Raw genomic sequence first — 22345 nt, 5'->3', positions numbered from 1 at the left:
GTATTACCTCAGAACATATTTGCGCAACACATCCTGCGTGAAAAAGAAACAATGCATGGTTTATTATGTGAGGGACATGATTTAGGAAATGCAGTATGATTATAGAAATTTGAAAGGCACACAAGATGAAATGAGACAATAATTAGTATTCTCTCATGCATTGGCCGTTGTCTGCACCTTTCCAGTTTTGACACTTTAGCAGCTGATATGGGATGTTAGCATTGTGCCAGCTTTCAAAGCATTGTCTTTAGCTGAGCCAAGCAGCTGTTTGCCTGTTATTCATGCCTCTACGGCTGAACTCAGAATACAGGCAGTCATTATTTGTATTCGCTTGTGTTGGTAGAGATTTGGGGTCGGTTACCAATAGCTTTATCTCTTGCTTGCTCTTCGGGCTTTAATTACCCATCCTCTCATTGGGGAACGCAAACCCAGTAACATTACTTGAAATATGGGACAGTGAAAGCTGAGAGTGCACAAATAGGTGGAATAAAGGTTTAGGTGGGAGGAGTTTTAACGTAATACTCGAGGTAAAGGGAAGAGTATTAGTTCCACCAAGCCTCCCGATTTATTGTGGACCGACACCTGAATGGCCTAGTTGTGGGCCACTATTTTGAACCGTTAAGGACGTCAAGACAAATTGAAATATATACACACATGCTAGCCCAGGTGAGCAATTAGTTGAGTAAAAAAAACAAAAACATATTTGCACCAGAGCAATTTTCGGAGCATTAAACATCTGCATTTTCAAATTTGATCAAAATGAATGATGCGATATGAAGTTAATGCATCTCATGGAAAATCTGCTTGTTGTTATAATTCTGGGCAACTCATTTTACACAAATCTTGTGTTAGAGGTCGAGCATTTTGTCAAGCACATTGGATGTTTCTTCTAATCATGAAACTGAAATTCTAAGTAAGTCTTCAAAAAAAGAGCCACAACTCTCTGCTTCACATCCAGAATGTTTGTTATTAGTATCAATTATAATTGCTTGCTAATACTACTTTGTGCCTAATTTACCAGAAGCAGAATACTGTCAATAGCCTTGCAGTGTGGCTGAGCACATTGCTTGTGTAATTAGCATCGAGCGCTTTGAGGCATTGCATTGAACTTTGTGTGCAGTCATGCCGTCCACGTAGCGTTTTCTCATCTCCCAGTACTTTGTCATTGGTTGTTCGTGTGCATCACCCCTGCCCCTTTCATCCTCTATGGATTGCAGCATTGTATCCTAACTACTTCTGTGTTAACCCTGTGGGTGTTGCCATTCCTTTACCTTGCAGCCTCTCGACGTCATTCCAGGTCCACTAGTGCTCTCTCGTCTGCTGATTCTGTTGGGCAGTCAGGTGAACAAGTGCTAACTGCATGCGCCTGCATTATGCTTTGTGCCTCGTTGTCTCATCATGTTAGTGTTCATTGTTAGCTACACCTTACTGTTGCTGGCATGCACTGTGTGTTTTCACAAGTTTAAGTGAGTGACTGTTTCCATTTGTACAATATACATGTTGAGATTTTGTGGACAGTGTCATAAAAATACATTTTACTTCCTGATATAAAGTTTAACAATAACTCACTTAATTTAATTGTTATGATCTAAAGAACTAGCATTTTCTTCTTTGATGTGCCATTTTTATCATTTTCCTCTTTTACTGTTATTTAAAAACATTGCTGAAGTTTGAAAATGTTTGCAGTACATAGACTTGGTTTAAATAAGCCACCATTATGAATTCTTTGTTAATTTAAAAAAAATACTTTGGGCCCTTAATTCCTGTTCCTGCAGTGAAGTCACAATCAACCTTTTCTGGCTTCCCAGATTACTCCAGGAACCTGGGTCTAACACCCAGAGAAGCTGCAGAGATTTTTAAATGGTATTATTTTTATTGTGCCACACACAAAACAAAGTTTTAAAAAATAGTGAAAAGTGTGCAAAAGAGGGAAAAATAGCAAATGGCACATATAAATTAAACAGGTGACGGTGACTCAGATTGACATCTAGAGGAATGGACATACAGGCATAATTAATGTTTGAAAAGAAGTGCATATTAAAAAAAAACTAATTGTCCACAAAGAAATCTAGCATGTTGGACGTAAAGCATGTGCAAAATAAAGTAGCGGTCACTTTTGCAATAGCACCATTTTGTTTACAGTACTGAGTTATTGTTTCAGTCGTCATCGCACCGTGGTTACTGTACAGTTATTTCTTTTATCCACAAAGCTGTATCGAACAGATAGCAGCTTGTTTTTTTGATTGATTGCTGCCATACCGAGTGAGGCATTCTAAACCATTGAGGTGCCTGCCTCACAGCATGCTGCGTCCAAGCTGGACCTCTTTTTGCCATGCCAAAATGAGCCTAAGATGATTGCTTGATTCTAAGATACATTCACCTAGTTGGAATAGTAAGGGGGCTATCTCAAATGTGTAAAAATATTACAAAATGCAAAGTCACGCATGAAACACCTTGCCAAAACAGTATTTCATAACCATTTGTTTTCCTTCCAAACCTTTAAAATAATTAAGATGCATATATTTTTTTCAAAGCATATTTTTTCTGTCTTCACAGTATATGCAATGATATAGGCAAATAACTCATTACTGTACCAGGTCTTGAGTGGATTTGCCAAGAGTCATTAATCTGAAAGCTTTTCACCTAGCCCATACTACCCTTTTCCAGCCAAGAATAACCCTATCCCAAAACGCATTCAATCAGGAGGAAAGCTTAACTTCTATAGGCGCAGACTGACTGTTTCCAAACTGAAGTTCTAAACAGTGGATTAGATAAAGTGGTAGGTTCATATAGTTCTGGATAGCAGTACCTTCCAGTCATAGGTAAGTACTGCTGCTAAGTGTTTGCTCTCCAACCTTTACTATGGAATGAAGTACCCTAAACCTGAGATAAACCAAGCTGCAGTGTAAAAGTTTTCTGGCACACACAAACCAATGGGTCTCAGGCAGGTGAAGAAGCTCTCCAGTCCACTTTTGGAAAGTCCAGGATGGAACATGGTCAGTCAGGTGACTTTGCCTCTCAACTGAGCGACGCTCAAAATGTCATCGTGGGCTGCCATCTCACAGTGACCATAATCAATCAGTAGCTCCAGCTACGTTCCCTGGAATTAAGTGGCCCTAAAACCAATGCAACATGATGGGTCCTGGTTAAAAGTAGAAAAGATAACACTGGGGTGTTATGAGATCTAAACAGAAGCAGATGAGCTTTGAACTAAGTTTTTACATTCACTGAAACTTAATTGGTTTTTATCAGTAAAGGCGTACATGCAGTAGTTTGTTTTAGTTATGATGACATCTCTTTCAAATTAACTGTTTGGAACTTTGAGGTGTACTAAGGCTTCAAAATACCATGCATTGTTCCCTCCATTAACAGCAAGATGTCTGACATGTTGATAGAGGTCTCTTGTTATATGACAGCGTAGACTAGGGTCAAGAGTAAGAGCCCAAGATTGAAGTCTTTGCTCTGAAGCAAGGCTCTCTGTTTCAACCACCATCCTTCACTGCTGACGCTTCATGTGAGTTACTGAGTACTCCTTTGGGTAAGTGCACCATGGAAACATCCCCACGGTATAGAGTCTGGAGAAGAGCTGCATGACTGCGCCGTAAGCACATCACCATCTTCTCACTTGCTGCCTTGGGAAGCTTCCAACGTGAATCCAACAGTCACAGTGACCAAGAGTGTGTGAAGTGCATCTTCTGCCTCTGAGAATTAGTCTTGCTGGCGAAAGGAGACATTGAGGTCTACCTCCCGGATGTCCTTGTTAGCGAATGATTCGGTGCCCTAAGCTTGAGGGGTTACTGAAAATGATGCAAGAGCCATTTCTGTTTGTGCAATTCCTGTAAAGTGTAACCATATCTATTTCATTCCTGTGGCGTAAAAAATAAAAAAAAATTAAGCCCCAGAGTGCTGAAGTAAAAAAAATGCCTTCGACTCACAAGTTTAATACCAGCTAAGTACACAATACAAAAAAATCATTGTTTACTTACAAGCCTCTGCTTTGATTAAAGCATGAATCAACCGATTCCACAACATTGCTGCCTGCCAGCGAGTTTTTCCTCCATATATGTATAACTCCAAATCCATCAAATAAGAGTGACATTTCAAGAGGTTTGGGCCTCAGGCTATCTATCACTTGTGTCTAATTATTGTGTGTCTGCTCGAAATTTACCTCTCCTTAGAGAAAGTGTTGTCAGATTGTAGGCTTCACTCCTGTTTCTGCTGGACACCTATGGCTTGCTTTGAGCAAAGAAGTGTTTTTTCATGGGTAGTGTTGGTGTAGATATCCCATAGTGGGTTTGCCTTCCTCAGGGATTCTCATCCTTTGTCTGTGATTTTGACTGTTTATGCAACTTCATTTGAGGGCCTTATGCATCTTTATTTGAGGGCCCGTTTTTACCATTCTGTTAAACAGGAATTGGTTTGCCATGACGTTATCTGCATTGTGATTTATGGAATCTAAAATGTAGCTGGCTTCTTAGTATTTGGTCTAAAGAGAAATCTGGTTGAGTTCTTCTTTTGACGTGACAGAATTTAAGATGTTTTACTTGACCTGCAAGTGTTAGCAGCAGATTAACACGGAGCGTGATGCATCAATCTGAACCCAGCATCTCTAGATTAGCCTCTGCTTGCATCCTCAGCGGCTTTTTTATGCAGAGGGCCCTTGTGCTCCTCTCTTCAAGCTGTAGAAGACAGTTCCTATTGCTACCTTTTCTCTTTCCTGTCTTCTTCTGAGGCCTAGCTATTGTGTGAGTATAGTAATCTCTTCTGATGGTAGCACAGGCTGGTGTGTTTGTGCGTGCCTTAAACCAAGTTTAGTTTCAGTTGCCTCGTATATAAATAAAATTACTTAAGCTAAATGGAACACTTCGCTGTATAATTACTTTCTGTCTAGAGTGGTATGTTGACATTGTTCTAATAACATGAACTTGGAAGACCAAATCCTTGAGCATCTATCTCGTTGACGTTTGTGCATTGAGGGAAGAGATCTCAATGCTCAGGCCTAAACCGCGACCTTTGACTGGACAAAACATGTTCTTTTGATCTATGCTAAATAATTGTTTTTTATTTTGTAAATTGACCTAGTACGTTCGAAATGTTTTTTTTTTTTTTAACCCATTTTATTTCATAAGTTCTGCTCAAAGGGTACATTTTACAGTCTGCATTTCACAAATAAACTGAATGTCGAAAGCGTTGAATGTATTCCCTTGCTGGTTGGAATTTAAAATAATGCAGCAAATAATTATTTTATTCCTTGCTCTATTCCGTACTTAAAGACACTTCTTAGTCTTAATACAGAAGATTTTTTTTAAATCCGGTTACGGAAGAGAAACTCCTGGTTTGTGTCTCACAAATGGAATCCCAATCTCTGCGTTAAAATCTGAATTTACTGTAAGGAATAATGTTTCACATCATGTACCACCTCTAGATTTTAACTCTACAGCGTTGCCATTTCTTGCACGCGCTTATTTTGTTCGAATTCAACTGAGCAAAACATTCCTTGAAAATATGGACATTTTTTGGCATTCTCATTAACTCTGAATACATATGTGTAAATAGAGTCGGACAACCAACGGGTATTGCGAAGTTATTGCTTGCTCACTACAGCCCCACTCCCTTGAGCAAAGCAATTTTCTCATCCCTAGTTGCAAAGTTTATACCTCGTGAAAGTCATCCATAGTGCCTGATATTTCCTCTGTTTGAAGTTAAGTTTGCGGGTGAAATTTTTTACAAAACCTGCTTCTGCGAATTTGGGTTTGGGAATCCAGATTACAAATTCAGCTTTTGGTGGTAGCCAAAATGTTGACTTTAATGATGTGAAATGTTTTGTGAATCGACTTGTGTTTTTATTGTGTTAAGGCGAGGCGGCTCTGAAAACACGAGCAGAAACTGTTGAAGCAGTAATTTTACAACTAGTCTGCTAGTTTATTAGCTCTTTGCTGCCATCTTCTGGTTTCAGAAGAAAATTCACCTTTAACTTTCTGGCGCTGTTATGGAGGGTAGTTTTAAAACGATAGACAGGAGTGAGGTTTTTCAGGTAGGACAGTCAGGCCTTCTTGATATTTGGCGGTCGTATCAATTTTAAAACGTTTTCTTCTGTAGTAAGTAATATTTTCAATAAAGCTGACGTAGAACTACCCTGCAAGTATCCACATACCTTGGAACGGTCATCTTTAACATTTTATAACACCCAGTTCTTGAAATGTACCGTGCTGGACAGTACCAGCTCATATAAAGCACTGTGAAACACCTTAATCGCCAGTGGGAGACAGGTTACAGCTGGGGTGGAACAAAAGTCCCAGTTCCGGATTTTTATACTTTTTTATGCCTGTGATGCCCATGGTGACGCCCCTTTGAAACAATCTCTTATTGTTTACAAACCACACTGTGGCTGGAATAAATTTCTTACTTCAATGTACTGACTCATAACTGGACCCCTTGTAGCCCCTTGTAGCCCCTTCAGGGGACCCTTACTCGGCCAAATGCAAGTAAATCTTCGAGGTATGTAAGACTCAGTGGTGCCTCATCACATTCTGGCGCTAACCCATTATTTTGCGTTAGGCGTTGACCAAAATGCATGAAAAAGCTCCATCGTAAGCGCCGTTTGCTAGCGCTCTGAAGCTGCCTCCAATGGAGCCCTTGACATCGTGGGAATCCGCCCGACTGGCCCGTTGCCTCAGATCCTCACCATTGGGATAGATGATACTTTGCAGTACGCCAGCAGGTCGCCCTGTGTCCAGGCAGAGTTTTGAAGTGGTTTTGTATTGCAGAACCGAATACCATGACATCAGCCATGGTAGTTGCGTGACTAGAACGACATTCATTGGTTGTAGTGGAAGCATTTGCTTGTGGACCGCGCTGAAGGTCCATAAGGCAAGACTCCCCACAAGCCTCAGGCCTGAGCGTAGGAGTGTAAAATGGAGGTGATGTCCTCTTACTTACCTGCCACAAATATCATAATGAGCTCTCACTCTGGAATTAGGTGCCATTCCATCATTACAGGCATACAGATATATCCCCAACCAAGAGAACCTATTTTCCGGGGGGGAAAAGCTCAGGATTTCAGGTGACTTCAAATTAAATCTAAATATTTTGGAGTTATCCAGCATGGACCTAGTTTGCAGAACAACTGATTTGGCTGTCTTAGTTAGCCGGTCTCCCAATACACCGTTCTACACCTTAGCATGGCCGTCTATGAGCGAGAGGTCGAGTAAGCCCATAGAAACCACTTCCTTTTAGCTGGAAGTGCACTTGCACACGGCGATAAATTTAAGATTATTATCCTAGCCCTCACATCCGACTCCTGCAGCTGAGGAGCGAGTTTCAAACCTGCTGCAACTTTCTACTTCTCATCTACTTTTGTATCTTCCTGTGTGTTGCATTTCTTCTCCTACCTACTCACTTCCTTTTATCATTTTTGTTTTTGAATCCTGCCCCCATTTCTCACCTTTTTGTCTCATGTGCATTGTGCACACGCTACTGTAAGGCTTCTATAAGCTTATGACTGTCACACTTACCTTCGCCCACATCCGTCAACTCAGTATCTCTCTCCTCCCCCTATTTCTCATTTCCTCTCCTTCACGACAGTCCTGTCCGGTGAGCCTCTGACCACCCTGGGGGATTCGCCCTTAACCCAGACAAAGTGTTTCTGTCAAATACAAACTGCACCTCAAGGCAACAGTGGTCAACTTTGTATTGCTAGTGAAGAGTACACAGCCTGAGTTATAAGATACTAAAGATTGGCGTGATGAAAGCAAACAACACCCAAATCATGATTAAGAAGAAACTCGGGGGAGGGGGAGAGGGGGGGGGGGGAACTATCGTTATAACATTAGAAGACATTTCAGATTCCTCCGACAACTTAGCAGACATTGTATCTTCTATAGTAGTGCTTGTCATGGACGTACTGATTTGAAATGACTAAAGTGTTACTGCACCTATAATAAAACTCAATAATATCTGTTTTTTTTTTAAAAAAAAAAAGAATGATTAAGAAGAAACTAGAAAGCAGGCATTACAAATTAAGGACCAGTGACAGTTAATTGATATCCGCTCATGTGAAAAGCCGTTCTCTTTCCTGTAAAAAACACATACTTTCTTTCAAAACTTCCCAAAGAAACATAAATGTTGCAATCATCATAGAGCAGAGCAGATAACAGGCTAACAATTCCGGAATTCGCTCACCGCCATCTCCACGCTTCAGACACCTGGAACATAACAGCAACCTCTGGGACTTTTACATGCCCTTTCAGGTGCCAAGATTGGGAACTTGCTGGCTTTGGTTTCTCAATGCTGCCCATTGCAGTGATGCCTCGTTGTATTAGAATGTTTGGCAGGATTACTTCTCCATACATTTCAAAAGCCCTTTTCTCATAACGGCACTTATCACGGTAGATGTGATTAGGTATAGGTGCTTCCCCCAATAGGGGCAATCCAAATGCAGAAATCCCATGGCACTGGCTACCCCTCTTATACTGCTGGCCGACACTTAATAAGCTGCATGCACCGGTGATTGGAGAATGCATGCAAATGATTGTGACACAGCGGCCCTGGAAGGATGAAACTACTTGAAGGTTCGACTTGATGTCCTAGAAGACCTCAGAGCCCAGCATCAGGCTGGAGCCTTGACTGATGTTTCAGGGGCTTGCATACCACAATTCTTTGTACTCACTATGCCAGTGTGTACAAGGCCTAACCATAAACAAACCAGTCTGGCCCTGCTCCAATAGGAGCCATCCAGTCGGAACTGCCAAGCCAGGTCCTCTCCAGACGGGCACGCAAGACAGCAGACCGGTTTTGGTCTTAAGGAACACAACTGCCAGGTACAGCTTGAGTCCCGTGGCACAGTGGACACGGGACCCATGAACAACTCGTATATTATACTTCAGGAACTCAACTTTGGGGTGTAGCCATCATCAACCCACAAAGTTGACCTTCATCAAAAGGTACTGGCTTAATGCACAAAAGGCCCACGGATGAGTCATTTTTTACCTTGTACGGAGATGTTTAACAATTCTGTTGCTAATGTTTGTGAAAAACTAGTATTGATGAAGGAAGTGTCCTATTTCGGCACTTGCCTAGACCATGGGATCTGCTACTAAGCTACTTATTGGATGAGGAGGCCCCACCCACTTTGTGTGGCATTCATAATTGGCAACACCATCCACCTTGGTGAACTAGTACTACCAGGGCCGACTCGACCTCACAGAGGGAGTTCTTCATAAGACTTAAACCCTGTTCATTAGGTGTAAGTACCTTAAGTATACTTAAAAATGTACTGTTCATTAGGCATAAGTACCTTAGGAAGACTTAAAAATGTACTGTAGTATAATTCGCGGTACAGTGTTCCATTCATGCCCTAGAAAGCCACGATGTTTCTGGCTGCCCACATGCCAGGGGACTAGTCCAGGGGCATTTGTCGGGGCTTAAAGAGGACCTCTATTTTAACACTATTCTGTGCAATCACATGTGGTGAAAGGAATTTCCTACCTCCACAAGTGTACAATACGGGGATTTGTTTTAACATATTGAACACTTGTGGAGGTAGGAAGTTCTGACTCGGGACAGGATTATTTTCTTTCTTTTTACGTATTCATGTTTAATTTAATAATCTGGTGGTAACTTCATGGGGAAAGAAAACTATTCTCGGGGGTCATCTGGGTTATGACTCCAACCCCATCCTGTGCCCACTGACCTTCTCAGTTCGTCTTTCATTCTTGCAGTGACTGGGGCTTGCCTCAATGGACCTTCACACCAGACAGTGAGATGTCCCCCTACAGACAGGTTTTACAAAAGCAGTGAGTGAGGCCGCTGCTTTTCATAAGGTGGTGACTGATTTTAATTTGTCAGTCTGTTTAGTTGCCAGCCCTCTTTCCACCAAGTCATCCATCAGACCACACTGCCGGCTGCAGATAATGGACCTAAACAGAACTCTTCGGCATCCCATTCCATCTCGGAGTACAGAAGGTACTCCAAGGGGCGGCTGCTGTGTAGCGAATATTTGAGGTGGCTATTCGTGTGCGGTAGGCAGTGCTGCAAGACACTTGAAGAGACTGTTTGAAGGTATATCTGTGCTTACCACCAGGTACTGATCTCCTCTCTTTATGAGGAGGTGGTGGGGTGGGAGGACATAACCGTGGGTAGAAGGTAGGCCTTTTTTGCAACAGTGGTCCTTCCATTCAAATCAGTTGACTATCGCTGGTTAGTATTTTGAGAGAGAAAGTATCTGAAAGGGGGTTTAGTATCAGTTTGTATGAAAAGTTGTTTGCATTCTTTATGTAGCATGTATCTGATTGCTACTGAGTTTCCTCTGCAGGTTCTTGCCTCCAGCTGCCCTGTCAAATTGTGGAAACTGAATGGGTTACATGGGGCAGCATAATCTATGTTCTTTGGGCCATCAGGTCCGGTCATGTCCCCACCGCACTAATGCATCACTTAGAGCACAATTGCCACTCACCGGTAGTGTCATAACATAAAAAAACTTTAGGGATCCCAGCCACAAGCTGAGCTATTTCATAAATGAAGAATCCATGCCAATCAGAACCAGTAGTACCGTAGCTACACAACTATTTTTCCATTTAGCACCATCCTGTATAAAAATTATTGGCAAATTAACCCTCTGCAGTAAGCGAAAGTCATTTTTTTATAGCAACTCAATGGTGTCCTTAATGGAAGGTAAGAGACAGTCAAGAGAGGTCTGTCTGCTCTGTAGCACTGTGGTGGCGATGTGATTTGCCATCTTTCTAATACTGAGTTTGAGGAGTGTTAATGTTCACCTGGCCTTGTCTTTGACACAGACCGGTTTGGACTCGGGCAGCCGGGGAGAGTGCCTGCTTCTATGAGTGCCATGAGGGTCCTTAGTACCAGCACCGATCTGGAGGCGGCTGTTGCTGATGCGCTGGTAAGAACGATCACAGTGTTCTACGTTCTGATGTCAAGTAACCATGTATAAGTAAGCATTGCTAAAGCCAATAGGTTTGTTCTTGGCACACTGGTGCAGATTTTTTTTATTTGCAAGCATTTGCCACAAAATAAATAATAAAAAAAATGTTTACCCACCTAAATATGGCTACCATTTGGTGGCAATTAAACTTTAAAAAATGTAAAAAATATTTATTGATGTGGTAGTGGTACTAATGATGATAAAAAACAAAAAGAAAAGCCTTCCAGCTATGCCCTTTAATTATTTGTGAAGTAGATGAGACTCAATTCCCACCTAACCTAGGACTCCTATTGGTGGGAGCTGCAGAGTTAAACTGTCGCATAAAACAATGTTATAACAGCAACTTAAGAAAGGCAACTGAAAAAAGTTGCCATCTAACTGGGCAATCGAACTGAAGGCAGTATAAATAGCTACTATATAAGTTAATGTAAAAGGCTTTGTGCAGTCACTCAAAATGAAAGGAACCAGTGGGCAAAGTGGGCTGACCCATTGCCCCATACTGTTTGCTGTAATCGGCGTAAGTAAAATGCGAGTGACAATTTAACAGAACAATGTATAAAGCATGCTGACCAATAGCCCCCTCTTTTGAGTTTATTATGATTATTTTTGGGGGAAAAACAATAGTCTGGGGAGATAGCTTAAGCGGTCTCAAAGGCCCCATTTAAACTTTATGAATATGCCCGGGGTAATAGCTCCACCAAACTCCATTTGAAGTTTGCTGCTTGTGTACAATACTTAATAACATGATGATTCAATACATAAAATAACACTTCCATAAGTATATGTATTTTTGACAGGTAATGGTTTGTGTCTTGTGCAGCGTTTTTTCTTTTATGTAAGTAAACTTTATTTGGTCTTTAGTCAGGTTCACTGCTATTTTCGTCTACAGGGAATTTTGCACCACTTAATGATGTGCCGCAAGAGTGTATAACATTCTTAAATTCATCTATGTGTTCTCCTTGGTTTGTCTCCCTTTCTTTTTATATATACGTCTTCGTCTACTCATTTCCTTATGTGGCCAGTTGCAGACAGAAATATGTTCAGCAGTTGTTTTCCTTTTTAATTCAGGTTGATACTATTTCCTTTTTTGGCCACAGTGCTTTTTAGGTCGAGCCTAGAGGCAGCGCCCAAGCGCTGCTCTGCATGCTCTAATGTTTATGTGAAGTTAGAAGTCACCCGCCACATGCCCACTGCTTGCAATTGGTTACTTAGTCCGCCTTTCTAAATGCCATAATTTTGGTTTGTGGACAGAGTACATTTGTCCGGCATTGTGACTGTTTTGTTTCCGCCCTGGCGTTTACCCCTGCTGCATGGATCCTTTCAAATCTGGCCATATGTTTTGGTACCTGCACTACTTTTTCTTTTGCCTCAGGTTATTTTTTAACTTCCTGTTGTGTTTTACTTTGCTGCCCCCCTCCTGTTGTCCGTGTTCACCATGCTTCCGCCCCCGTCTCCTTGTACTCATTCTCTTTGTTCCTGTCCCCTCCTGTTGTCCACGGCCTTTCAGCACAATTTCAGAATTAACAAAGCTGTTGTGCATATTAAAAGGCAGCGTGTCTCCGTTCCAGCTGTCTATCTACAGTCCACCCCGGGCGCCTCTGAAAGCCTTACTAATCCATTCTATTTAAATTGCAATGTTGCGCGTGCAGGCACGCTGCATCCAAAAATAAGTGTATATCAGGAAATCTTTAGAACCTGTTGTTCAGCATGCTGTTTCTTCATGTAGGCCCATTGTTTTGTTCATTTCTTTATGTGCCTGATGAAAGGCAGCGTGTTTCTCTTCGCTGATAAGAAACTAATTCACAAAAATGTGCCTATAGGCTCCCTTTCCAACATAATCAGTGACCCTTTCTAATATAAAACAAATAGCAGGCTGAACAACACTAAAAAGACATTTTCGACATGAATTTAACTCTTGAAGCCGCATGCCTACACATGCAATGGCCATAATCAAAATAGATAATCAATAAACAAACGACACACTGCCCTCAAAAAGCGCAAAGCAAACCACAAACATCAGAACTGAGACGCGTAGCCCTTCATCTCGTACCTTCATATTAAATAGGCACAGTTACAATAAAATAATATGTTTGTAAATCTCATAAACACCACCTAGTAAGGAAATGCTGTACCAGAATTGTTTTTTGAAGCAATCTGATGGTCACTTAGAGATCCTGAGGGTGGTGGCTTGGTTTAGGTTCAATAAATGTTGTCCGGTCTGAATTTTATATTGCTGTGTTGATATGATTGGAACAAAGTTATTAAATACATTGAATCTATTGCCAAAATGATCTTCATCTTTCTTCTGATGTAAATCTCTGTGATTTTTCTCACCCTGAATACTTTCCTGCCTTCAGCTGTTAGGAGACCCAAGGAGTAAGGTACCAGTATGCATGTCTTTGTTTTCTGTTCTCACTCTTTCCTTTTCCTAAAACTATAAAGCAGTTGAGGACACTGTTTTTGCAGCTTCTCGAACTTGTGTATCATATAAGGTGTTATTTAACTGTTTTGTCCAACTTCGTCCATTGTTGCACCCACTTAATCCATTGCATTGTCTACTAATTGCCTTGTTGTGTTGCTACCAATCCCTTTTAAGTGAGCACATTAAAGTTATAGTAACTTTGCTATAAAGGTTAAGAGAATTGAATTCAATCTTATAAATAAAGTTGAAGAATTTAATGGAAAGATTCATTTTTGAAAAATTCTTTGCCACACCGCAAAGATTCGTCTTTTTACCCCACCATAACCACCTAGCAAGAAACGGAGACCACAGTAAAGTAGCAGCTACGAGGCAATGGAAGTCACCTCTTTGGTGGACACTGTCTCAGTGATAGTAAAAGGAAACTCTTTTATTTCTCTGAAATTTACGAAGGTCGTGTTTTTTATTTTGACCAATTACCTTGCGGTATAAAATCTCAGGTTAATGGATTCCAAAATTTGAACATTGATACAAAAATGTGTACTGTGAAATGTTAAGGGTAAAAGTAAACATAAAATATAAATATTTTTTACAGTGCTATGAGGGTTGTCTTCCACTCCTGATAAATTTGTGAGAAAAAATGAATTCCAAAATAACCCTTGGGAATTTCCCTAAATATCTGAGATTTTGCTAAAAAATAATTTTCAGAAGTTTAAGATTAGTCTCTCAGATAGCAGTCACCCTATATTAATCTCAGATTAATGACCCAGGGGAAAAAAAAAGATTGTTGTCCCATCATCAACTTCGCATTGCGGGTGTAGTTGGCAGCCAGCCTACAGCAGCTAAAATGTATTAGTCAGGTAAATTGTTTTTCTAATTTTAATTTTAAATCTTCCCTTGATTTTTATGTACAAATCACTTATTTGACAGTCAAGGGCTTTCTAACACACTCCGACAGTTGTATTTAAAATAAACTCAATTTGGGTTTTACTTTTTTTTATGCATCCAAGTGGTACTATGGTCCTGACACTAGAGTGGGCTTGGGTTTAAGCCACCATTTCAAACTTATCCTAGCTTTTTTGTTTTAGAAAGGAAGGCAAATGTTAATTTAGCAGGCTCTTCACATTGGTAAAGTTCAACTATATATGTACATTGAACATTCATGTTGCTTATAGCATGCACAAACTGTACTAGTTTATTTTTGATGGTTTTACTCTAGGGTTTGCCATATTTACACCTTTAACCATATGCCCTTATTCTTTAGAAAAAGCCAGTGAGAAGAAGATATGAGCCCTATGGGATGTATTCAGATGACGATGCAAACAGTGATGCATCAAGTGCTTGCTCAGAAAGGTCTTATGGTTCTCGAAATGGAGGTATCCCCCATTATCTGAGACAGACCGAGGATGTGGCAGAAGTTCTTAATCACTGTGCAAGCTCCAACTGGTCCGAAAGGAAAGAAGGGCTAGTAGGCCTTCAGAATTTATTGAAGAGCCACAGGACCCTAAGGTAAGGCTTGCACATTTAACATCCATATTTTAGAATGTATTTATGATTAATCTAAATATATCAAGACCTTTGTGCTACAGTATTTCACACTATTGCTTCACCATGATGGCTTAGAGATATTATTGCACTGATTATAAGAATTGGGCTTATGGCATCTTCCTAAGATTTTTAGTTCATCGCAGTTGATTTTGTTTTTTATAACTATTTGTACATAATTGACAGTGGGCTTACCACAGCAGAGGCTACAGGAGACAGATAATAATTGTGGAATTTCTCGAGAGGCTTCTTTCTTCAAGCGCATAGGTTTTTAAATTGTGGTGTGGCAACTTCTCATGGGGTCCACGACTGTTTATCAAATTAAATTGTGTTAGCAGATTAATAAGGTACATAAAAAGCAACATTGAAAATAGAGAGTTTTAGAATGCTCTGTAAACGTGAAGGAATTTGAAATTGGAATCTTAAAATTAGGTTGGTATCCTTGTTTTGATATGTGGTAGCAGTGCAAGTACTGCAATCTGAATCTAGTACTGTCGATTGGAGGCCTCAAGTGAGGATGTTGTGAGGTGACAGAAAGAAGCATGCAATAGGATCAGAAAAGACAAAGTGATTCGCTAGAATCTATAATATCAGTTTGTTTTTTAGAAATAAAACTACATATTGAATGCTCTCGTTAAAATTGAGATTTTCCCATGTTTGTGAATTAAATACAATAGTTCATAATTTGTCTATTTGTTTGATGTATTCTTGTTTTTGTATTGGCTTGATGTTCATATCGGAGAAATTGCTTGGGCAGGTGCTCCTGGCTTCCATTAATGATTCATTGGGTGTCCACAGATGTCAAATGTTTAAGAATTGCTTGTCTAGCGCATTTCCTCTTAGACTACGTATTCCATGTAGTGTTTTGCAAAATGTTGTTTAGATTACCTATTGTTGCATTAAGGAGGGTTTTAAAAAGTGTGTTCTTTGAAATGCAAACAACTTGGTTAATGTTGAGCCTTACCTTGGGTTGGGACACACTGCTGCAAGCCAAATATAAGTCATGTTAAAAATGTATTTTTCTTCATTTTCTTGCAGCATTGTTTTTCCTGAGCATTTACTTTAGTTTGCACCTATAATTTTGAATGGAAGCTTGTAAAACCCAGAAATTCCTTCATAGTGCACACTTGATATTTTTAGTTTGGTTAGGTATTAAGGGTTGCATGATATCTCATGGTCCATGACCACCATGCATCTTTTCTCTGGTCCCACAGCTCTCAATACCATGAAGGCACAATAATCCAAAAGGAAGTCAAGTAGTGAACAATGTCGTATATGAGAAGCTTACCAGACTCATGCTTGCTCAAAGAGACTTGTCTCAGTCCCTCTATAAGTCCTCATCTTGCTGCCTTCAAGAAGAACTAAGGCTAACTAGGAAATTGGAAAGATTGGCCCTTGGCCATTGTGGATGAGATAAAGCCACAGGTGGAGTAAACAAGATAATAGAATTATTTACATACACCCAAAATCCAAAAGAAAGTTTCTGTCTCAAGATCATCTTCAAACAACTGTATGGGCGGCCCTGTGATGGGGACCTGCCTACCAGGAGGGAGGGGAGACTTTTTTTTTAGATAGAAGAAGACTTTGATATGTTCTCCCGGAACGGGAGTACAAATTAAATGAGGGTCCTCTGCCTAAACAAGAATAGAGTGCACCTCACGAATTTCCACTTTTATAAACAAAGAAAAAGGAATCTTTTTTCTCTTTTTGTATAATCCTCACCCACTCTAGTAGTGGCATGCTTCATCATTGGGTACCATTTCTAGCCATTTGTTTACGAAGGACTTGGCAGCGGTTAGGACATTGCAGAGTTTTTCAGCTTGTTTGGTGCTTTTTCTGGCAGCTCTGATACCAAACCAGCTCATCTTATTCACCTCAAAGACTAATTGAAACTACTCTGTCAATGTATTTCACAACCAAAATTGTGGAAACTTCTCATTCTTCGTGTGAAGTCTTCAGTATACTCAAGGACATATTCTTCCTGTTCACCACTACTATCACAATAGATCCCACTGAGAGTCTCTGTAATTCTTTAGCGGACTTCTTCCATGGGAAGATTTGAAATATTTTCAGCTCTTGAGATCAGTTTTCTACCAAGCTCTAATGGCCCCAATGTGGCACTTTGCATTTCATCTAGCTTGACGTATTTGGATCCTTTATCGCTCCGTGCCATGACTCCCTCATCCTTTATTTACTTTGTCAGAACTGGTTCAATTCTGGTACTGTGTCCTGCACACTTTCTATAAGTGTGTTATACTCTGTCTCCGGTCCTTGCATGCCTATGCAATGATATACTCCAGACTGCTACTTCCCCTTTTACATGGAAGGATGCCTTAGTTGTGCCCCTTCTGGAAAAAAATCTCCACTGTTCTTTAGAATTTCCGACCTAGCTCACTTCTTTTCCTTGCAAAAAACGTCAATAAGGAATCCACTCTATTCCTTTCCAGCTCCATTGAGTCTAAACATCTTCTTGGTTTGTCCCAGGCTGGTTTCAGGCAAATGCATAGCACTATAAGATCTGTTCTAGCAGTAGCAGAGGAGATATGGCAAATGTCCGATCTGGGCTGCACGGCTGTCCTGATCCTGCATGACCTCCCTTCTGTATAGGAGGACGCAGCCTGTTGAACTACTACCCTCTCACTGTGTATAGCTAAGCCTCTCGATGGTAATGTTTTCCACTGCTTGTTTCCCTCGACCCTCACATTGTTTAATAAGTGTGTTTACTCACTTGATTTTCTCTTTTGGCTGCGCTGTGATGTCATATGCTGATGAGACTCAAACTGTCATCAGTCTTGAAAAAAGCAAGCAATTGAAGAAGGGTTCCCATCCAGAGTGCAGAGAAACAGTCACTATAACAGAAGTTAAGATCTTGTTTAAAGTGCCTATCTTATCTTGTCAACCAGGCAATCTATACAATTATATGTAAAATACAGTTTACCCCAAGTTCAGGGGTGTATGGGTTTGTGAGCTAAAGATGTTCCTAAGATAATAGCCATGTAGCCCATATGTGAAGTATGAAGTGCAACCTGACAGGCCATATCTAAAGTGCAAAATACAGTATTACAATAGCTCGCCCAAACAATTGAAAAAGAGTTACCATCCAAAATATGGAAAAACAAATCGATATGACAGAATAAGTTAAGATCTTGTTTAAAGTGCATAACTTATCTTCCCCACCAGAATAATAAATATAAAATCAATTCCTAGAAAACAGTTTTTCCTTAGTTCAAAAGTATATAAGTTAATGAGCTAAAGATGTTCCCAGGTTGATAGCTGTGAAGACCATATGTTGAATATAAAGTGCAATGATGCAGACCAGAACTAAGGTGCAAAGTACAATGATATAGCTGTCATTCTTTAACATCTTTCAAACGCTTGCAAAGGCAGACTCGAGCCCTGTGAGCCAACATTAGAATCATAAAGTATTTAGTGAAGGAATTTGTAGTAGTGGTATAAGAATCGCACCTCCCAGAGTATACAATATGTAGGAATTAATACCGATAACATACAAAAATATGAGTTGGTGCTCACTTGGTGTCAGATATCCTACTACCCATGGGTATAGCCAACAATAAGTCCAGAAGGTTCATTACACAAAATGAAGCACTTGTGCCGAGCACTGTTCTAGCCGAAGAACGGGACATGCCATACAGGAGCTTACTATGGACTGGGGCATGACAATATTTACTTAGTTAATTGTGTATTTTCTACGTGGAGAGGACTACCTTGACCTTTGAGACTTTGTCTACTGAATTGTCAGTTATATATATTGCTCACCCCTCTATGTACCATCTACCACATATTAGATGGACTGACGACGTGGGAGATGTTCTATTCCCTTAATATTACTGTATGTCTCTTGTAAAAGTCCGCACTCGTGACGAAACACGTTGTCGGCTGTTGTCTTGATTATCATTGTATTTGCTACACAATTTTTGAATAAATCTCCTGGGCTTGGACTCTCTACACACCCTACTTTGTGGACTTGATTGGTTGGACTTCTCTAGGAGTGCTTCGGTATCTTCCTGTAGAGAATCATAAAGTAATACTATCAGATATAACAAACATAGATATACAAAATTATTATCAGAACACCTGAGTTTCCATTTCATAATGTCGGTCGAGCCCCATCTGAATCCTCCTGGGGACTCAAACAGTAGTATGTTCTAACAGTCTAGTAGTACTTAGCTTCTGCTATGTCTCTAGCCCAGATGAATCCCCAGGGGGGAATGTACTACAGAAAATAGCAGCACCTAATTGTTGTACAAAAACCTCTTTGCGGGTCCGCTATGTAAACAATAAAGATTATGCACTACTGTGTTGAATCAATACCGGAGTAGCACTTGGGTAGTGCTAATTCCTCTCTTGCAGGCTGATTGTTTAAGTGTCAGTTATTGTGTTTGCATTTGGGTTAACATGGCTTTCTCCTTGGCTCATTGAAACCTTTACCACCTTTGGGTTCATGCAGTTGGTATGCACCCCAATCCATCTGGCTGGTCACGTACTGGATGATATCTTCTTCACTAACTCTCACCCCTGCGTTAAGGATGTATTGCCCCAAGTACTCTTCGTTCTTGTTATTCCTATGCTCAGGACCCGGTATCGTTCCCTGTTGTCACTCCCGCGACCGCCGTGTGACAACAGGTAAGAGTAAGCACAGGCATCACTTACGGAGATCTTCTTCCACTACCCGTGCTGCTTTCGCCCATTCCTTTCGCAATGAGGCAGGTAAGGGCGTACGGCTTCCTCCGTATCCACCCTTTCCCGGTGCTGGGGCAACATGTGCCCAAATGGAGGCCTATTCTAAGGCACTCCAGGCTTGTTTTCAGTCGCCCCCTCTCCCTGGTGCATCTTCGGGCCCCACAGAGGTAGCAGGCACTGTTGCCGGTTCATCGTCTGCAGACGTTTCCCCTGCGCCATCTGTATGCGTCGACTCCGATTCCGGAGCCGACGTGACGCGACTCCCACAAGCCAGGGCCCAAAGCACTGCCCTCCCTGTCGTTCAGCGCATAGCCCTGTTGGGCTCCCTGTGCAGACGTCGGAGGCAGCACGGGCCTTGGTGCTGGCAACGCCGACCTCGGCGCCGGGTACTACCACAGATTCTGCGCCGGTGCCTTGTGCTCCCTCCAGGGAGGTTGTCGGCGTCCAGCGACTCCACTATGGCACCCATCGAAGTTGGTTCCGGCGTCGGTTCAGGCTTCCCTTGGTGGTTGATCCCCCCCCCCCCGACTCCTCGGGCTACAGTAGGTCTCCCCCATGGTGCCCGTTGACTCCGGGGCTCCCATTTACGCCTCCTCCTGTGGATCCTGGGGCTTCCCTGGATTTCCCTGATCACGGGGCCAGGGTGCAAGTTCCTTGTGTAGCCTGCTCTTCGGGTTAGTCTCTGCCTTCACCACTCCTCATGTCCAGTGGTAGACCTAGCCTTCAACCGTCTCCTACTGACCATTTGTTATCACCTACTCGGATGGCAACTGAGTCTAGTGCGGCCTTCGCGTGAGCTATTCGTGGGGCGGCTGCTGTGCTTGGCCTACAGCCACCTATGGTGCCTCTACTTTCTGGTCCTTTATTGGATCTGCTCCATTTGGAGCCTATTGAAGTAGAAACGTGGCTGCCCTTCGGGGACTCACTATTTGACACCCTGCGTGGCACTTGGTCCAGACCTTCTTCGGGTGACCCGGTTGATCGGGCTATTGCCCGTAGGCACCGCCCGGCACCAGGTGATCCTCTTTGTCTGTCTCTTCACCCACCTGCTCAGGGCCTAGTTGTTCAGGCAGCTTTTGATTTGCAATCTTCGCCCTCTTTACCATTGTTACCTCCCACGATAGAGTCTCGGTGGCTGGATGATTGTGGTCGCAGGCTTTTCGCCTCCGCTGGCGCAGGCCTCTGGGCTTTAAATACAGCCTGTGTTTGCACGCGCATCTGCCGCTCTTTGGGACTTAGTTGCTCACCTTCTCCCTTCTATTCCAGAAGGGTCACGTACGGAATTTCTCCGTATTCGTCTGCAAGGAAGATGCATGGTGCAATTTTCCCTTCGGTCTTCCCTGGATGCAACTGACTGTATGGGACGGATCCTAGCTCGCGCTGTGGCTTTATGTCGCCATGTTTGGCTGCGCGACAGTCCTTTCCCTGATCATATTCGGGATGCCCTCACAGATCTTCCGTTCAATGGAGGGGATCTTTTTTTGACCGCCATGCAGATTCGGCGGTCTCCCGTCTTTTGTCCGGCCTGCGATAACTCTTGTTGCATTATTTTCCGGGACCCTTCCTGATGCACAGGTTGGATTTCGGGACTGGTTACTGTTCATGGCTGGTTAGCCATTTCTCAGTTTGTTCGGCGCATCCGGTTGGCTGCTTCCTTTCTTTTCAGTCCTCTGACTGTGTGCTTAGCCCAAGAGGACACCCATACGCGTTTGCCTTACCCTATGTGAGGTATTTGATGGCATTCGGTTCTGCCGTTGTCTTGGTACGCTCCTATGGAGTCTTTGAGCAGCGGTCCTGCTCGAAGTCCCTTGTCTCTTCCTACAGAATTCCTCGTATAACTTGCCTTATTGCAAGTTGGGTCGGTCTGTATGGCATCGGGATCTGGCGTGGGTCCCGTGCCGTGTAGTTCTTTTGCACATGGCACCCTGTTTGCCGCTATGCGGCCTGTTTCTTATTGCCGCTATGCGGCTTGCTTATTGTTGTTCCTTCTTGGTGCACCTGCACCTTCTGGTTGGTCCTCCAAGCTACTGGTTTAGCAGAGGTTGCCAGTCATACGTGGTGACCTATAGCAGTGTCCTTAATCCCTGCTTTTGGTGGCCGCTTATCCTATAGCAGTGTCCTTAATCCCTGCTTTTTCCGTATGGGGATTTCCAAGCTTTGCGCTGTGAACTCTCCGAGGGGTGTCTTTTCCTTGGATGTTCGCTCCTTCCATTCGGGCACCTTTACGTCTGGCCTCACTTTTGCCAGGGTAGTGCCTCGTTTTTCTCCCACTCTGTCTTGTGGGGAACTTTTGTTGGGTCACGTTTTCATTGTTTTAACGTTTTCCCTCCTGCTCTGGCTCCCATCTGTGCTCTTACCCGATGGGTTCGTGCAGCCTCTCTCCTTCATACAGTGTCTGTGGGTCCGGCCCCGGTCTACTTATTCCGCCAGTTCTTATGGTGTCCGGCTGCCTGGTGCCCTTTTTGGGCCAATGCCTTCTTGCAGTTGGGTGCCACTGGGCTGCTCGGCTGCCCTACACGAAGTCCTTGCGTCCTTCGTATGGCTCCATAGTCCACACAACGTGCTTGGGTTCCTTCCTGTCTTCGCTCTGGTTGGTAACGCCCCACGGCTGGTAATCTGCCTTTCTCATATTATGGCACCATCACCTGGCCATAGTGTGTCTTCTACTTTCGTGCTACCGGCATCTTGCACCATAAATTGGCATTTTGACACTTATGTGGCTCCTGTCTTACTGGTGCCAG

The 22345-nt window shown here is 42.3% G+C and overlaps 1 protein-coding gene across 2 annotated transcripts in view; it reads left to right on the top strand.

Moving 5' to 3' along the window:
• The window catches only part of CLASP1 (cytoplasmic linker associated protein 1), a 1312099-nt gene that overhangs the window by 695078 nt on the left and 594676 nt on the right, over positions 1-22345 (top strand). The window contains exons 23-26 of one of the 2 annotated variants that reach the window (XM_085647274.1): positions 1279-1341; positions 10794-10897; positions 13297-13320; positions 14623-14867. In XM_085647274.1, coding sequence (XP_085503400.1) covers positions 1279-1341; positions 10794-10897; positions 13297-13320; positions 14623-14867 — 436 coding nt within the window. The remainder of the gene's footprint in view (positions 1-1278; positions 1342-10793; positions 10898-13296; positions 13321-14622; positions 14868-22345) is intronic. The other variant, XM_085647275.1, reaches the window with a different exon arrangement.

The sequence above is a fragment of the Triturus cristatus genome, chromosome 3_2 (assembly GCF_964204655.1).
Source record: "Triturus cristatus chromosome 3_2, aTriCri1.1, whole genome shotgun sequence".
Lineage (NCBI taxonomy): Eukaryota > Metazoa > Chordata > Amphibia > Caudata > Salamandridae > Triturus > Triturus cristatus.
Note: the sequence above shows the minus strand (reverse complement) of the source record. Positions and strands in the feature narration are given on the sequence as shown.